Source organism: Narcine bancroftii, chromosome 5, assembly GCF_036971445.1.
Source record: "Narcine bancroftii isolate sNarBan1 chromosome 5, sNarBan1.hap1, whole genome shotgun sequence".
Taxonomy (NCBI): domain Eukaryota; kingdom Metazoa; phylum Chordata; class Chondrichthyes; order Torpediniformes; family Narcinidae; genus Narcine; species Narcine bancroftii.
In genome coordinates, this window is record NC_091473.1 from 216,277,043 (window position 1) to 216,292,645 (window position 15,603).

General features: G+C 50.0%; 1 protein-coding gene across 2 annotated transcripts; it reads left to right on the plus strand.

Moving 5' to 3' along the window:
• Window positions 1–104: 104 nt before the first annotated feature.
• dedd (death effector domain containing) lies at window positions 105–13,813 on the plus strand. Of its 2 annotated transcripts, XM_069941175.1 has the most exons (5): window positions 106–372; window positions 1,388–1,619; window positions 2,716–2,817; window positions 11,063–11,194; window positions 11,910–13,813. In XM_069941175.1, the coding sequence occupies exons 2-5, from the start codon at window positions 1,527–1,529 to the stop codon at window positions 12,390–12,392; spliced, it is 810 nt and encodes a 269-aa protein (XP_069797276.1). In that variant the 5' UTR covers window positions 106–372; window positions 1,388–1,526; the 3' UTR covers window positions 12,393–13,813. The 2 variants fall into 2 exon arrangements, with proteins under 2 accessions (XP_069797275.1, XP_069797276.1); XM_069941174.1 differs by having other exon boundaries at window positions 105–1,619; window positions 11,910–12,382.
• Window positions 13,814–15,603: the final 1,790 nt, after the last annotated feature.

Consider the following 15,603-nt stretch of genomic DNA (forward strand, 5'->3'; position numbering starts at 1 on the left):
TCATTGGCTGATGTGACTGGCCACAGTCATAGGCTACACCTCCATCGCCCAATTAGAAGCCGAGCTGGCTTCAACGTCAGTTCCCCTCTCCGCACCCAGCCCCCGTGGTCCCAGTGCCCGCTGGGAGTCATAGTCCCATTCCTGCAGGCACCACAAATACTGACGCGGGCGGCTCCGCTCCTCAAAACTGCAATTCCCGACAAGCTTTGCGGTTTCACCCACTTACAGCCGAGGAAGATGGCGGCATTGAACAAGCGGAGGCGGCGACGGCAGCAGCCACGGCGCTGAAAGCGAAGTGGACGTATCTCGCACTAACCAGGGAGGCGCTTTGCTAAAAGGAAAAAATAGATAGAAGGAGCCGAAGGACTTTCGGTGAAGCTCCACCTCTCCCAAAGACTCCGCTCCATTTGTTAGAGCAGCCAAAATGGCTGGCCATTGAGTTGAAGCCCCTTCCCCACAGCCTGGGTTTGGTTGTTGACCTCTCCTCGCTCCCCAACACTTCCCCAAGACCCCACTTTGGGTTGGTTGCCTGGCCTCGCCTCGAGTTGCATAAAAAAGACCGGGTAACTGTGTTGGTTGTCCCATCCACCCCAAACCTCCATTCCTTTCTCCTCAATTGTAGAACGAGGTTTGATTGTTGGTACGTGGGCTGTTTTTGCCTCTTTCCATCAGTTGCTTTGCCTTCTCAGCTCAGAACTCTAGTGCATGGTGACCTTGCTTGCAGAAGACCTCACTTTGGACTGGTTGTCTGCTTTAACCCTAAAGCCACTGCCATTAGAATGAGCTTTTGTAACTGATCAACTATCCTGTTTATTGGATTTTCTCAGTTGAAATAAAGCTCAAATCATTCTAAGGGAAACCTTCGCTTTAATAACTCAGAAAGTTGAGCAGACCCCAATTTTAATTCTGAGGACAATCTAACTTCTTCCTACCCCCACCCCCACTTCCATAATTTGAAGCTAATTTTGTGTGGCTGAAATCTCAACCCCACTCCATCTTCAAATTTCATCCTGTTGCCTGGATAGCCCCTCTGAAATCTCTGTGTGGGCTATTCGGGGAGTTGGGTCATTCATCTTGCCTGAAAAGGCAGAGTGGGTGGGACGATAGTGTGATGAGACGCCGGAGAATCTGACTCTCCCTGTCTCACAACCCCTCCTGAAACATCAAGACCACCTCTTTAAGGGGTGGGGGGGGGGGAGAGAGGGGGCAGAGACAATTTCTGTGCACGGGCAGATAGGATTGTTTCACTCTGGAGCCCACTGCTCCACCAATTTCCGCCCCTCCCTCCCTCACCATGGCAGCCGATGGGAGACGGAGTGGCCAACAGTGGCCAGAGGAACAGTTGAGCCAGCAGCATGGGCTGCACTCACTGCATCGTATGTTTCAGATTGTGGGAGCCCAGCTCACCCACAGGGATGTCAGGGTGCTCTCCTTCCTATTCGTGGACGTCATTGCTGACTACGAGCGGGGCTTGATCCGCAGTGGACGCGACTTCTTCCTGGCACTGGAGCGACAGGGCCGCTGCGATGAGACCAACTTCCAGCACGTGCTGCAGCTCCTGCGCATCATCACTCGTCACGATTTGCTGCCCTACGTCACACTCAAGAGGCGCAAGACTGGTGAGTAGGCATGGCTGATGAGGGAGTACCTCACTGTGGGGGTGAGGCTGATGAGGGAGCCCCACACAGTGCTAAGGGAGCGACCCTATGGGGTGGTGGTGAGGGTGCACCTCATTGTGTGAGTTGGGGTGGTGAGGGTGCGCCTCACTGTGGGAGATGGGGCCGTGAGGGTGCGCCCCACCGTGGGAGATGGGGCCGTGAAGGTACACCTCACCATGGGAGATGGGGGTCGTGAGGGTGTACCTCACCATGGGAGATGGGGTGGTGAGGGAGCATCTTGCTGTGGATTCCAAAAGGGTACGGGAGGCAGGGTCCCAGGGAGTTTCTGAAGGGGACGGGAGACAGGGTCCCGGGGAGTTTCTGAAGGGAATGAGAGACCGGGTCCTGGGGAGTTTCCGATGGGAACGGGAGACAGGGTCTTGAGTTTTTAAAGGGAGCAGGAGACGGTCCCAGAGAGTTTCTAAAGTCAGTGGTAGTTAGGGACTGGGGAGTTGAGAAAGGCATTGGCAGACATGAAATGTCTACAAATCTAGAATGTTTTTACCTTGTGATTGAATTTATCAACAGTTAAAGTCCTATCTCTGCATTTGTTGTGGTTTTTGGATTGTGCAGCTTTGCTCGCAATGAACATCTCCCACGTGGAAGGTCTGGGGAGATTCCTGTCTTTGGTACAGTTGGATCTGGAGTGGAAGCTCATGCTGGGTTTCGGCACTTGAGCCAGTGGTTTCCGTGGCAGTGAATGGAGGAGGTCACCGTTCCCAGCCAGTGACAAGGCAGTTGAACGAGTGCTGGAGGGCAAAGCAAAGCCAAAACTCCAGCCAGACCAGGGGAGGATCAGTACAGATGGGTGGGTGATGGCTGGCACAGACGATAGGCTGAATGGTCTGTTGCCAGGCCGCATCTCTCTGTCTCAGTGAGAGGCGAGATTTCTTTAGATGGTGTTAAAACTTTGGGAAGAGGATGAGGCAATGTGAGTCAAGGGTCCTAAATGTTCCCCAGTAATAGGTGAGGAGGGAGCAACAGGGAGAGGAATGGAGGAAATCTACAAGAAAGAAAGGTCAGGAATGGCTCATCTGCATGCCCCTTCCCTTCTCAGTGTCGCCAGATCCCGTGGACAAATACCTGGAGCAGAATTCTGTTACCTACGTCATGCCGCGGAGCTTGGCTGCTGAAGGAGGAGCAGAGCCAAACAAACCAGGTGGGGAGATAAATGGTATTTCCAAACCCCCCCACACACACTCCCTGGGCAAATCAGACCTGGGGGAAGCACCCTCTACACCATCCCATCATGCGCACTCCTGGTGCAAGGGGAAGCTCTCTCCACAAGCACTCACCCAGTGCGTTTGCAATTATGACATTGTGGCTATTAGGCAGTTGTAGGACTGACAGTGCAATGTTCTCAGGTTGCATTAGTTTAGATGCGACGAAGGGAGAAGGAAGGAAAGGAAAGCGATGGCATTGCTAGTCAAGGAAAATGTACAGCAGTGCTCAGGCAGGACAGACTAGAAAGCTTGGCTACACGGATGGAGCTGAGCAATACTCAGGATGACCACATTAATGATAATGTCATCAGTGAGAATTGGAGGCACAAACCTGCAGAGAGATGGACGGCTGCAGGACATAAAGTTGTGATAGTAGGTGAACTTGTCCAAGTGTTGACTGGGACACACATACTACAAAAGGGCTGAATTTGTCAAATGTGTTGAGGAACGTTTTCTGAATTGACTATGTAGAAGACCCAATTGGGTCTTCTACATACTGAATGTCCTATTGGGAAACAGGACGGGTGGCGGAAGTGTGTGTAGGGGAACACTTCACGCCCAGTGATCATAATGCTTTTAGTTTCAAGAAAATTATGGATGATACTGGGTCTGGTCTTCGGGTTGAGATTCTTAATTGGAGCAAGGCCAATGTCAAGGGATTGAAAAGGGATCTGCTAAGTGTCGATTGGAGTAGTTTGTTTCCTGGCAAGGGCATGCTTGGTATGTGGGAGCATCAAGTTTGTATGTTTCTGTCAGAATTAAAGGCCAAATTACCAGGCATAGGGAACCTTGGTTTTTTTTGATGGATAGTGAGAGAGGCATATGGCAGATACAGACAACAAGGAGTAATAGAGGTACCTGAGGAATGTAAAAAAGGCAAGAAAAGAATGAGAGGAAATTAGGAGGGTTAAAAGAAGATGGGGTTGCTTTGATAGACAATGTGAAGGATATCTACAGATATAACAAGCAAAAGGATAGCAAGGGTCAAAATTGGTCGCCTTGAAGATTAGCGTGATCGACTGTATATGGAGTCAAATGAGCTCGGGGAGATCTTAATTTTTATTTTGAAAATGCATTTACTCAGGAGACAGATGCAAAGTCAATAAAAGTGGGGCAAACAAGCAAGGGGGGGGGTCCATGGAACTGTACAGATTAACAAGGGACAGCTTGCTGAATGAGGTCGATAAGAGTGGATAAATCCCCAGGGCCTGACAAGCTTTTTCCTCAGGCCTTGGGGGAAGCTAGTGCAAAAATTGCAAGGTCCCTGCTGGAGATATTTAACATGTTCTTAGCCAAGGGTGAGATGCCGAGGGAATTGGAGAATAGCTCACGTTGTTCCATTGTTTAAATAAGGTTCGGAATAATCAAGAAAATTATAGGTTGAAAGGCCAGCTTCAGTCATGATTAAGTTATTAGGTGTTCAAAGAGATTGGGTATGTAAGCATTTGGGTAGGCAGTGACAAATTAAATCAGTCAACCTGGCTTTCTATGTGGGTGATCGTATTTTGGACGAGGTTACCAGGAAAGTTGATGAAGGAAAGGCTGTGGGGGGTTGTCTACATGGACTTCAGTAAGGCCACCAATTCAAAGCAGTCTTGCAAGCACTCCTCCTTGACCACACTTTGACTGTCTGCACCACTGGTGCTATCGTCCTCAGTCACTGCTGTATACCAGGAGTAGAAGTGCAGCCAGGTGATCAGGTTTGCCTAGGTGCAGTCATGGGATGGCTCGGTGGGCACTCTTCATGGTAGTGTAGCTACCCTGGTTTCCCAGGCAATGTTGTTGATAGTTTATGAAGGACTTCCTCAGGCCTTCCTGGTGATATTCCTACAATGATTGGGAGGGTCAGGGGGTACTGTTCTCATGGCTGCTGATCGCAGATCCCCTGATGTTAGCCTGGGGCAGAATGTACACAGGGATGATGACGGTGAACTCCCTCAGCAGATAGAATGGCTGACGCTTAATTGTCAGATGTTCCAGGTTGGAGGAGCAGGACTGGGTCACCACCGTCATATTTGTGCACCACAATAATATGATGACGCCGCCGCCTCTTCTGTTTGGCCTGATGCTTGTATCCAGTCTGAATGGTGAAGGTTGAAGTCCTCGGACTGCAGCGCTGTGTCCAGAATGTCCTCATTCAGCTGTATCTGAGTGAAGCAGCATCACACAGCAATCTCTGATTCCCTCTGCTGCTGACATCTGGCTCTGAGTTAATTCAGTTTATTGGCCAAAATTGCACGTTAGCCAGGAAGATGGTAGGGAGTGGAGGCCTCAGGGGCTGACATTTTAGTTGGACCTGTAGCCCCCCAACCCCCCCACCCCTCCACATCTGCGTGGAGGCATCGGCCATTTGGATAGTCTGTGGCTCATCCGAGTTTGCCATTCCTGACAATCGCTAGATCTACCTAGGTCCTTAATACAGAGTTACATACTGGTAAGTGGTTTCTATGGCTGTGGGTTCAACTTGCAATAGTTCTGAATGGCAATATTTGCTGATTCCTGTCAGGGCTGCACATGGAGAGTCGCCGCTGTCAGGTGCTGTCTTTTTTTTCTTCGTCTTCGTCACGTTCAGAACTATCAACTCATGGTTGTCTACTCTGACCACTGCCTCCTTCGTGCCTCCTGTCATATACAGGAAGACCAGAAGGCAGGCAGGGGAACATGGATGTGAAGTTGCTGAGCCCAGAGAAGGTAGAGGATCTAAAAAAGTATACTGGTTGGAGAACCGTGTTACCCTTCTTTGACTGCCCAGCGACCAAGGAGAACATCAAACGGTTCTTTATCCTCAGGTGTTTAGAGAGCAAGGCAGAGGGAACTGAGCCAACTCCAGTCTGACCTGCAGCAACTCCGACAGTTGAAAGGATTGGATATGAGAGAGGAACCAAGATTATCTTCAATTCAGAGTCTGCAGGATAAGACGTGCTCAACCTCCTTCCAAAGGGTTCACAGCAGGAACTCAGAAAGAGAAAAAACACAAATGCTGGAGAGACTCAAACGGTGCCTTTATGTAGCAAAGTTGAAGATACATCACCAACGTTTCGGGCTTGAGCCCTTCATCAAGGTCTGGGGGAACATGAGAGATGACTGGACTCAGAAAGAGGGTGGCTCAGTCACCTCATCTGTGGGAATGGTGGCCTGACCTGCTGGAAGTACACAATGCTATGCTCCTGGCAGGTAGCAAGTCGGATATGCACTTTGGTAGAAGAAATAAACGGGCAGACTATTTTTTAAATGGGAAGACAATTGAAAATTCCCAGATGCAAAGGCACCTGAGAAGATTGCAGGTTGATTGGTGGTGAAGAAGGCAAATGCAATGCTGACATTCATTTTGAGGGGAGTTGAATACAAGAGCAAGGATGTGTTGATGAGGCTTGAAAAGGCAAAGGTGAGACCTCACTTGGAGTGTTGTGGGCAGTTTTGGGCTCCTCATTTAAGAAAGGATGTGCGAATGTTCAGGTTCAGAGGAGACGCACTAGGATGATTTTGGGAACGAAAGGGTTAACACACAAGGAACATTTGATGGCTCTTGGTGTGTGCTCATTAGTATTTAGGAGAATGCGGGGAAGTATCTCTTTTAAAGGCATGAACAGAGTTGATGTAGAGAGGTTACTTCATATGGTGGGAGATTTTCGGACAAGAGGGCATGACTTTGACTGAAGAGCGTCCATTTGAACAGAGATGTAGACAAATTTATTTCGCCAGAGGGTGATGAATCTGGAATTTGTTGTCACGGATAGTTGTGGAGGCCAAGTTGTTGGGTGTATTTAAGGCAGAGATTGATAGATGCTTAATTAGCCAGGGTATCGAAGGCTATGGAGAGAAGGCCAGGCAGTGGGGCTGAGTGGGGAAATGGATTGGCTCATGATTGAATGGCTGGGCAGATGATGGGCTGAATAGCCTATTTTTGCTCCTGTGTCATGGATTCCATAAGGAAGGGTATCATTCCCCCCCTCATCTTCAAACAGAAGGGGAGAAGGAGGATGTCAGGAATTAGAGACCCACATCATTGATGAATATTGACTAGCAAATTCTGTCCAAAGCAAGCCAATCGAGTCAATTCTGCCATGGGGTAGATGCTCCACCCAGACCAAACTTGCAAAGGTCCAGTCAGGAAAGTCTCTTGACAGCCTTATGTTGCTCGCAGTTACCATTGCTAGGAGAAGGCTTTCGCCCAGATATCACACACATACATGATGGACATCCTTCCCAAAGTTGGCTTTGAGGGGGTATCGGAAGTTGGATTAAACTGCTTTACACGGATGTTGTAGAACTGTCCAAATCACTGAGTGGGGAACATGCCTTCCTCCTCGAGTCTGGGGTCAGGCAGAGTTGCCCACTCTCTCCAATCTTAATTGTGTGTTGCATCAAGCCCTTTGCCGAATTCATCAGAAAGGACGAGGGCATAAGAGGGGTGTTGATGTCAGGCAGTGGAGGCACTCTGGTCAAGGCTTTCCAGTACATTGACCATGGTGCCATTTTCTGTGGGACACATGATCAGTCCGCAGACTGATCAGCATCTGTGGCCAGTTTGAGTCTGCATTGAGCACCAGGGTAAACTGGAAGAAGAGTGAGCCAATGATCTTTGGTAACTGGACCAACCGGTCCACCATCCCTTTCAGTCAGATATGACCACCTGATGGTGTTGGGGATCTGGTTTGGAGAGTCTGAGGCGTGCAACAAGAATTGGTTGGAGAGGATCGCAAAGGCCCAGTAGAAATTGGGTTTGTGGGCACGACGCTCCCTTTCAATAACAGGGAAGACCCTGGTCATCAGCTGCAAAGTGCTCTCGATTCTGCTGTATGTGGTGCAAAGGAAGCCCATCCCTGCACCTGGCAGTCACCAGAGCAGTTTCCCAGTTTATATGGGGTTCCAAGATGGAAAGGATCAGAAGGGTTGCTGTGTACAGTGGGGCAAGGGCATACCCAACGTGGCCCTCACCCTTTGTGTGTGGCTGCATCAGGCTGAGCCTGAATCCAAAGTACGAGGGCAACAAGTGCTGAGGTTCGACTTGTCACAGGTGTTGTGAAAGATGGGCCTGGCCCCATTGCCACACGATGTCCCAGTTAGGTGGACTTTGCTCCACCACCTACCCTCATGGAAAAGTTTTCCCAGACCAACATCTTTGACTTCTAGGTCATAAGGCAGTGGTCAGTATGGAACATTTTGCAGTCACTGAGAGGCAAGGACTTAATGGACACGGTAGGCTGGTTCCTTGAGGAGGCAGTCCACGTCATATAGTGGAATGCCTCATATCCAGTGCTCCCTCAGAAGCACCAAAACTTGGCCTGACTGGTGGTGAGAGGAGCCCTCTTAGTCAGATCCTTCCTGGATAACTGGTATATCATCCACTATGCATGTTGCCCCTGAGACAACTGCAGTGGAGAGGAGACAGTTACCCACCTCTTTGCAGAATGCAGATTAAATAAACTGAATGTAGAAGAATGCAAGGGTCCTTGTCACGGCTCATTCCCAACAGCAGTGTGACAGAGGATACTGATTTCTGGGCTGTTCCTGGGGATGTATACACAGCCAATGTCCAGAATTACTGGAAGGCTATCAGCTCGGTGAAAGATGCCCTTTGGTTGGCCGAAACCCTGTTGGTCTTTCAGCGTGTGGAGATGTCGGTGTGGGACTGCTGCTGACTGGCACATTCCAGGTGAGGGATGCTCTGAGACTTGGTGCAGCTGACTCGAGGGAGCTTGGGGGGCAGGGGAAGGACCAGAATCAAGAGTTCTTCCATTATCAAGCATCGAGGGGCTGAGACCAAGGGGAAGAGGGGTAACGACCAGATGCCACGTGGTGGTAATAGTGTAGGTAGAAATGAATGTAACACTAAGGGAGAAATTTGATATATCTGTAAATTCTTTATTTGTGTATTATCAACTTAGAGCTTTGATAAAAGATAATTATAGTAAAGAGATGAATCTACCTATGTTGACGAAATTTGAGTCTTTGATTTCCTCTGTACTTAAGAAAGGTTATATTTCGGATATGTACCAATTGTTACAAGATGCGATGAATAAACCGGATTGGGAGAAATCTAAACTTTAATGGGAAAGTGATTTAACTTGTATTTTTCCCGAAGATAATTGGGAGGCTATGTGCCATGATAGTGTAACTAAAGTGACAAATGTACAATATGGAATGGTTAATTATAATTTTTTGCATCAGTTATATTTGACTCCAGAGAAATTTTAAAAATATGGGTTTAGTAATTCGGATTCTTGTTTTAGATGTGGATTATGTATTGGAACTTTTTTACATGCTGTCTGGTCTTGTGTTAAAGTACAACCGTATTAGATTGGTTTTGGAAAAATGATTTAACATTAAATTGCCATTGGACCCATTGATTTTTTTTGTTGGGATATATGGTTTCTTTGAAAGGACTAGGGTTGGATAAATTTCAAATTGCATTTGTACGTCTAGTGCTGTCTGTAGCACAAAAATGTGTAGCTAGTACTTAGAAAGATAATGTGGAGATTAATATAACACGCTGGCATAATTAACTGTGAACGTATTATTATGGAAAAAATTACATGTAATTTACATGATAATTATTCATTTTTTGTTAAAATGTGGTCTCCTTATTTGGAGTATATGAATTTGGAAATAGTTTGAAATATTCTTTATATTAACTATTGTTTTTATATTTGGCTCCCCTTAAGGGAACGGCTGAAGGGGTGGGAGGGTGGGTGGGGGATTTTTATATTAAAAAAATTGTTCTTCACTTTTCTTTGTTATGTTTAACTGCAGTTTGATTAAAGTCTTTAAATAAAGTTTTCAAAAAAAAAGAATTGAATGATGGAAATGAATGGATATGGAACTAAGAGTGGGAAGAGACTGAATGATTTTCCTTTTGTAAGTAATTTATTGTGAATAAAGCCCATTTAAAATATAAATGTGGGAATACAAATAAATAATTCCCTGAAAGTAGTGTCAGAGGTAGATTGGAATTGTAAAGAGAGCATTTGGTGTTTTGACCTTTATAAATAAAAGAACTGAGTACAGGAGCTGGGGTGTTTTGTTAAAATTATAGAAGACATTGGTGAGGCCATGTTTGGAGGATTGTGTGCAGTTTTGGTCACCTAACTACAGGAAGGAGAGTAATAAGATTGAAAGTGTTCGGAGGAGATTTGCAAGGATGTTGCAGGGAAAGGTTAAACAGGTTTAGGCTTTATTCATGCAGCATTGGAGAATGAGAGGAGATTTGATAGAGGTATGCAAAATTATGGCGGGTATAGAGAGAGAGAGAGCAAGCTTTTTTCACTGAGGTTGGGTAGAGCAAGAACTAGAGGACATATGCTAAGGGTGAAAGGTGAGATGTTTAAAGGGAACATTACTGGGAACTTCACACTGAGCATCATGAGAGTGTGGAATGAACTGCCAGAGGAGGTGATGAATGCAGGCTCAATTTGGACATTTAAGAAACATTTGGTTAGGTACATGGATGGGAGGAAAATAGAGCTCTATGGTCTGGATACAGACCATTGGTTCTGCACAGATTAGATGGGCTGAAGGGCCTGTTTCTGCACTGCAGTTTTCCATTATTCTAGGACTCTATGGCACAGTTCAGAACCAGAGTGGACCTCCGTTTCCACCGTCCCGTCACACAGGTTAGACCCGGAGTGAAGCTCCCTCCACACCATCCCCCAGATACTTCCTGGGCGCAGGTCAGACCCAGGGGGAAGCTCCCTCAACACCGCCCTGCCACACACTCCTTGGGCACAGGACAGACTAGGGGGAAGCTTCCGTCTACACCATCCTGCCACAAACTCCTTGGGAACAGCTCAGACCAGGGGGAAACTTCTGTCTACATAGTCCGTTCACACACTCCTGAGACACGTGTTAGTTGCAGGTCAAGCTCCCTCTACACTGTCCAGTCACACTCTCCCCGGGCAAGGGTTAGACCTAAAGTGAAGCTTCCTCAACACCATCCCTTCCCACACTCCCAGGGCACAGGTCAGACCCAGGGCAAGCTCCCTTGACATTGTCTCATCACTCACTCCTGGGTCATAGGGCAAACCAGAGGGAAGCTCCCTCTACACCATCCCGTCCTGCATTCTTGTGGCATGGGTCAGACCCAGGGGAAGTTCCCTCAACATCGTCCCATCACACACACTCCTGGGGCACGGGTCAGGCCCAGGGAAAGCTCCCTTGACAGTCTGAGCTTGTGTTCCACAGGCCGGTTGCTGTGCTGTGGTCCCATGGCTCCTCGCTCCCTGCGACAGAGACTATACCGGGGAAGGACTGCAGCTTTCCGGAGGGGGAGGCAGAAGCCCACCGTCCTGGACAGCAAGGAGAAGCAAACCTGTGGTGAGTTCTGTCTCTGCCCTCATTCTGTGGTGCCTGGAGTTAGAGTCACAACTCCTCCCCTGGGCTCACGAACCTTCCCACCGACTCGTGACCCCATCCTAGACCCATTTTTCTTCAATGCAAGTTCTGACTCACCGATCTCTCACCCCTCCATTGCCCAGGATCACTGTCTCCTCTCTCCTCTTCTCCTGTGACGTCCCACATTGCTCACTCTGTCCTCACAAGCCCTATTCACCAGATGTGGGATCAACCCATTTGCTCTCTGCCACCTTCCCTGACCTTGCACACCTTCCAAACAATTGTCCTGTTACACTCTCTTAACCCTGCGACTGTCCCATGGCCCCAGTGCTTTCCCTCCAGAGCCCTCTCCTTGGAATCTACCTGTGCTCTTCCCCACTTTCCTGCTGGGACAGGCTGGCCTCCCCAACTAGGACCACCCGCTTTTCCCTACGATCATGCTCAGCCAATCCTCCCTCATCTTTTGGGAAAGCCCCCTCCTGCGATCACCCTATTCCTGCATATTCTGAACTTGCGGGACCTACCTCCCTTTCTTCTTGTGCACGCCCCTCCCAGATCAATGTGTAGCCCTCCCACCTCCTCTCCCCTTCCCTCCCCTCTCTATCTCTCCTCACCCCTTTCTCCCTCCGCTCCCCCGGCTACCTTTGGGTGACAATGCCACGCTCTCCTCCCAGTTGATGTTGCTCTCTCTTGCCAGACATCCGTCTGCGAGTGCGAGCTGAATACTGTCAGCACCAGACAGCTTTGGAAGGGAATGTGTTCTCCAACAAGCCGGGCCGTCTGGAGAGGCAGTTTGAACGCTTTGCCCAGGCCAACACCATCCTCAAGTCCCGTGACCTGGGCTCCATCATCTGTGACATCAAGTTCTCTGAGCTCACTTACCTGGACGCCTTCTGGAGGGACTACATCAATGGCTCGCTGCTTGAGGCCCTCAAGGGGGTCTTCATCACCGACTCCCTCAAGCAGGCTGTGGGACACGAGGCCATCAAATTGCTGGTCAACGTTGACGAGGACGACTACACAGCTGGCCGGCAGCGGCTGCTGCACAACCTCATGCTGCAACATGGACCCTGAGGGGGACAGCGCTGGGTCAAGAGGAGGGCGGGTCCTTCCCAGAATGGGCATCCCCCCACACCACTCACTGGGAGAGGGGGCAGAAGTCCGAAGTTCTCCCTCATAACCCCCTCCAGAAATTTCACTCCCTCATTCTCCACCACCCTCTCCATGCCAGTCTCTCCATCAATCTTCCCCTCTTTCACTCTCTGTCCAGCCCTCTCTAGTCTATTGCTTTCTGTCCAGCCCTTGTCCTCACTCTGTCCAGCCCTCTTCCCCCATCCATCTCTCTCTCAGTCTGTCTCTTTCTCTTTGACCATCCCTCTCTTTGTGAGTCAGAGCCGCAGCTCCCCAGGGCTTCAGATCCTTCCCACTGACTCGCGACCCCTTCCTGATCCCGACTTCCTCCAGCGCCTGTCCCGATTCACTGATCTCTCCTCCAGGGTTGGAGAGGGGGGACACATTGATACTGGGAGGGGAGTGCACAGGGTGATCCCAGGGTGTGTCAGAGAGTAAGGGAGGTAGGTCTCTCAAGTTGAGAGTGTGCAGGTATAGGGCAATCCCAGGGTGGTGGGGGGGGGGGGGGCCTTTCCACACAAGGTGGAAGGGGATTGGCCTAGCACGATTGGACAGAAAAGGGGAAGTCCCACGAGAAGAAAATGGAGAGGTCAGCCTATCCCAGCAGGGCAGCGGGGAAGGGCACAGGTCAATCCCAGGGAGGGGGCCCTGGGGTGGGGGAGCGCAGGGACCAGGGTCAAGAGAGTAATGGGACAATTGTTTGGAGGGTGTGCGGGGTCGGGGAAGATGGCGGGGAGCATATGGATTGATCCCATGTTGGAGGAATGGGGCTTGAGGACAGAGCGAGCAATGTGGGACATCGCAGGTGAAGTGGGGGGAGAGGAGGCAGTGGTCCTGGATGGTGGAAGGGTGAGAGGTCGATGAGTCAGGACTGGTGTTGGAGGCAGATGGGACCAGGGGTGGGGGATGGTCGAGCCAGTGGGAAAGTCCTGGAGCCCGGGAAAGGAGTTGAGGTTCTGACTCCAGACACAATAGAGCGAAGGCAGAGACAGAACTTACCACAGGTTTGCACTCGGTCTGCTCCCACCCTCTAAGTCCCCCTCCCTCTTGGTTCGTTCTCCCCCTCCACCCTCTCAGTCTGCTCTCCTGCCTTATTGGTCTCTCTCTCTCTCTCTCTCTCTCTCTCTCTCTCTCTCTCTCTCTCTCTCTCTCTTTCCCTTCCCCTTCCCCCCCCCCACCGTCTTGGTCTGTCCTCCTCCCTTTCTCCCCTCCCTCCACCATTGCGTAGATGTGTTCTGCTCCTCATTGCCCTGACTCATGCATCTGAGGTAGTTGAAGTGTTATTCCATTGGAGTTGAGAGCAGGGAGGAAGCAGGGCTCCAGCAGTGTTGGGAGGGTGGAGAGAGCCCTGCTTGCAGATGGCATCCAACACGAAGGGCACAGCTGTGGGAGCCAGGAGTCCTCTGTTCTGCAGTCACTCCCTCGATTATTCACGTGATGTTATGGAAATAATCAGAACTGTGAATTGATCTTTTCTGTGAGAATCTCTTCCCATCCCCATCGTAATCCGTCCAAAGGACAGGAGAAGAGTTGAGGTGTCAGGCACAGAGAAACAAGTCCATACTGTCCCATTGCACACTCCCTGAGCACAGTGAAGTTTTCTTTACGTCGTCCTGTTAAACACTTCTGAGTCTTGAGTCAGATCCATGGGGAAGCTCCCTTCACACCGTCCCATCACACATTCTGGGGCATGGGTCAGACCCGGGGAGAGCTCCCTCAACACTGTCCCATCACACACTTCCGGGGTACGAGTCAGACCCGGGGGAAGCTCCCTCTACGCTATCCCATCACACACTCCCAGGGCACAGGTCAGACCCTCGGGTACTTCCCTCTACATCATTCTGTTTCACATTCCTGGGGCACGGGTCAAACCCGAGGAAAGCCCTACACTGTCCCATCACACACTTCCAGGGCACGGGTCAGACCGGGGGGAAGTTCCCTCTACGCTATCCCATCACACACTCCCAGGGCACAGGTCAGACCCTCGGGTATTTCCCTCTACATCATTCTGTTTCACATTCCTGGGGCACGGGTCAAACCCGAGGAAAGCCCTACACTGTCCCATCACACACTTCCAGGGCACGGGTCAGACCGGGGGGAAGCTCCCTCTACACTGTCCCATCACACACTCCGCAGCACTGGTCAGTCCCAAAGTGAAACTTCCTCTGCACTATCCCATCACACATTCACGTGGCGCAGGTCAGACCCGGGGGAGCTCCATCTGCACCATCCTGTCGCACACTTCCGGGGCACAGGTCAGACCCAGGTTGATTTCCCTCTACATCATCCTATTACACACTCCCGTGGCATAGGTCAGACATAGAATGACGACTCCTCTACACTGTCCTGTCATGTAAGAGTGTTTGTGACCTGGTTGACTTGCTTTTGGATCAGAATGAATGTTCAACCTGAATTTGAGCAGAAACCTTTCCAAAGGCGTGCATTTTCCAAAGATGTGGTCTGGTTGGGACTACCAGTGGTCTGCGACTTCACATCGGTTGAACCTCTCATCAGTTACCCCTGGGGGTGGTAGGGCGGTGCAGCTGTCGATGTTGACGGTGAGTTGAGAATGTGTCAGTTATTGGAATCCTTGGTAACTGAATTTATCTCAGCTTGTATGGATCTGTCTCTGAAACTGAGTGGCCTCCTGTCCCCATGTAATAGGTGGAAGGGGGCTTCAAGGACTTCTGTCCTGTGTACAGGCTGGTGAGGAGCTTTACAGCCACCTGAACATTAACAGACTTGGGGTGGGGGATCTTTCTGTACTCACATAGCAGGTTTGAGGGGCAGCAGTTTTGAGAGGGGCTGAATGGCCACCTCCTGTCATGTAATAGGTTGGGAGAGGGGTTGAGTGGCCTCCTGTCATGAAACATTTGAGGGGCTGAATGGCCTGTTCTTCTTAAGAAGCTGACTGGCTGACCGTTCCTATGCGTGCATGCCCAAGGCTTGATCCCACCTGAATGGTTTCCTGTTCTGCAGCCCAAACACTGCCCCATCTCCTGGGAGAGACTGTGGAGTGACCCCTCTGGATCTGCCTGTACCTTCCAGTAAGGGCATCTCAAGGAACTGCTGGAGAGAAGATCAGGGAATCCAGGATGCGTGTGCCAGAAGTGAAGTTCAGTTGGGCAGAAGGTGGTGGAGCAGCTTCCCTGGACTAAGAATGTCAGCTCCCACCCAGAGTCATCCTGGACCCTGGCACTCGGGAGGCAACTCGCGCTAAGATTCGATAAAGTACTTGCATGGCTCCAGAATGCTCGGCC

Excerpts from the sequence above, each read along its gene's own strand:
- dedd (XM_069941174.1), top strand. The coding sequence starts at position 1,295 with ATGGCAGCCGATGGGAGACGGAGTGGCCAACAGTGGCCAGAGGAACAG. Across the intron at positions 1,620-2,715 it reads ACTCAAGAGGCGCAAGACTG|TGTCGCCAGATCCCGTGGAC; the intron begins GTGAGTAGGCAT and ends TTCCCTTCTCAG. Across the intron at positions 2,818-11,062 it reads AGCAGAGCCAAACAAACCAG|GCCGGTTGCTGTGCTGTGGT; the intron begins GTGGGGAGATAA and ends TGTGTTCCACAG.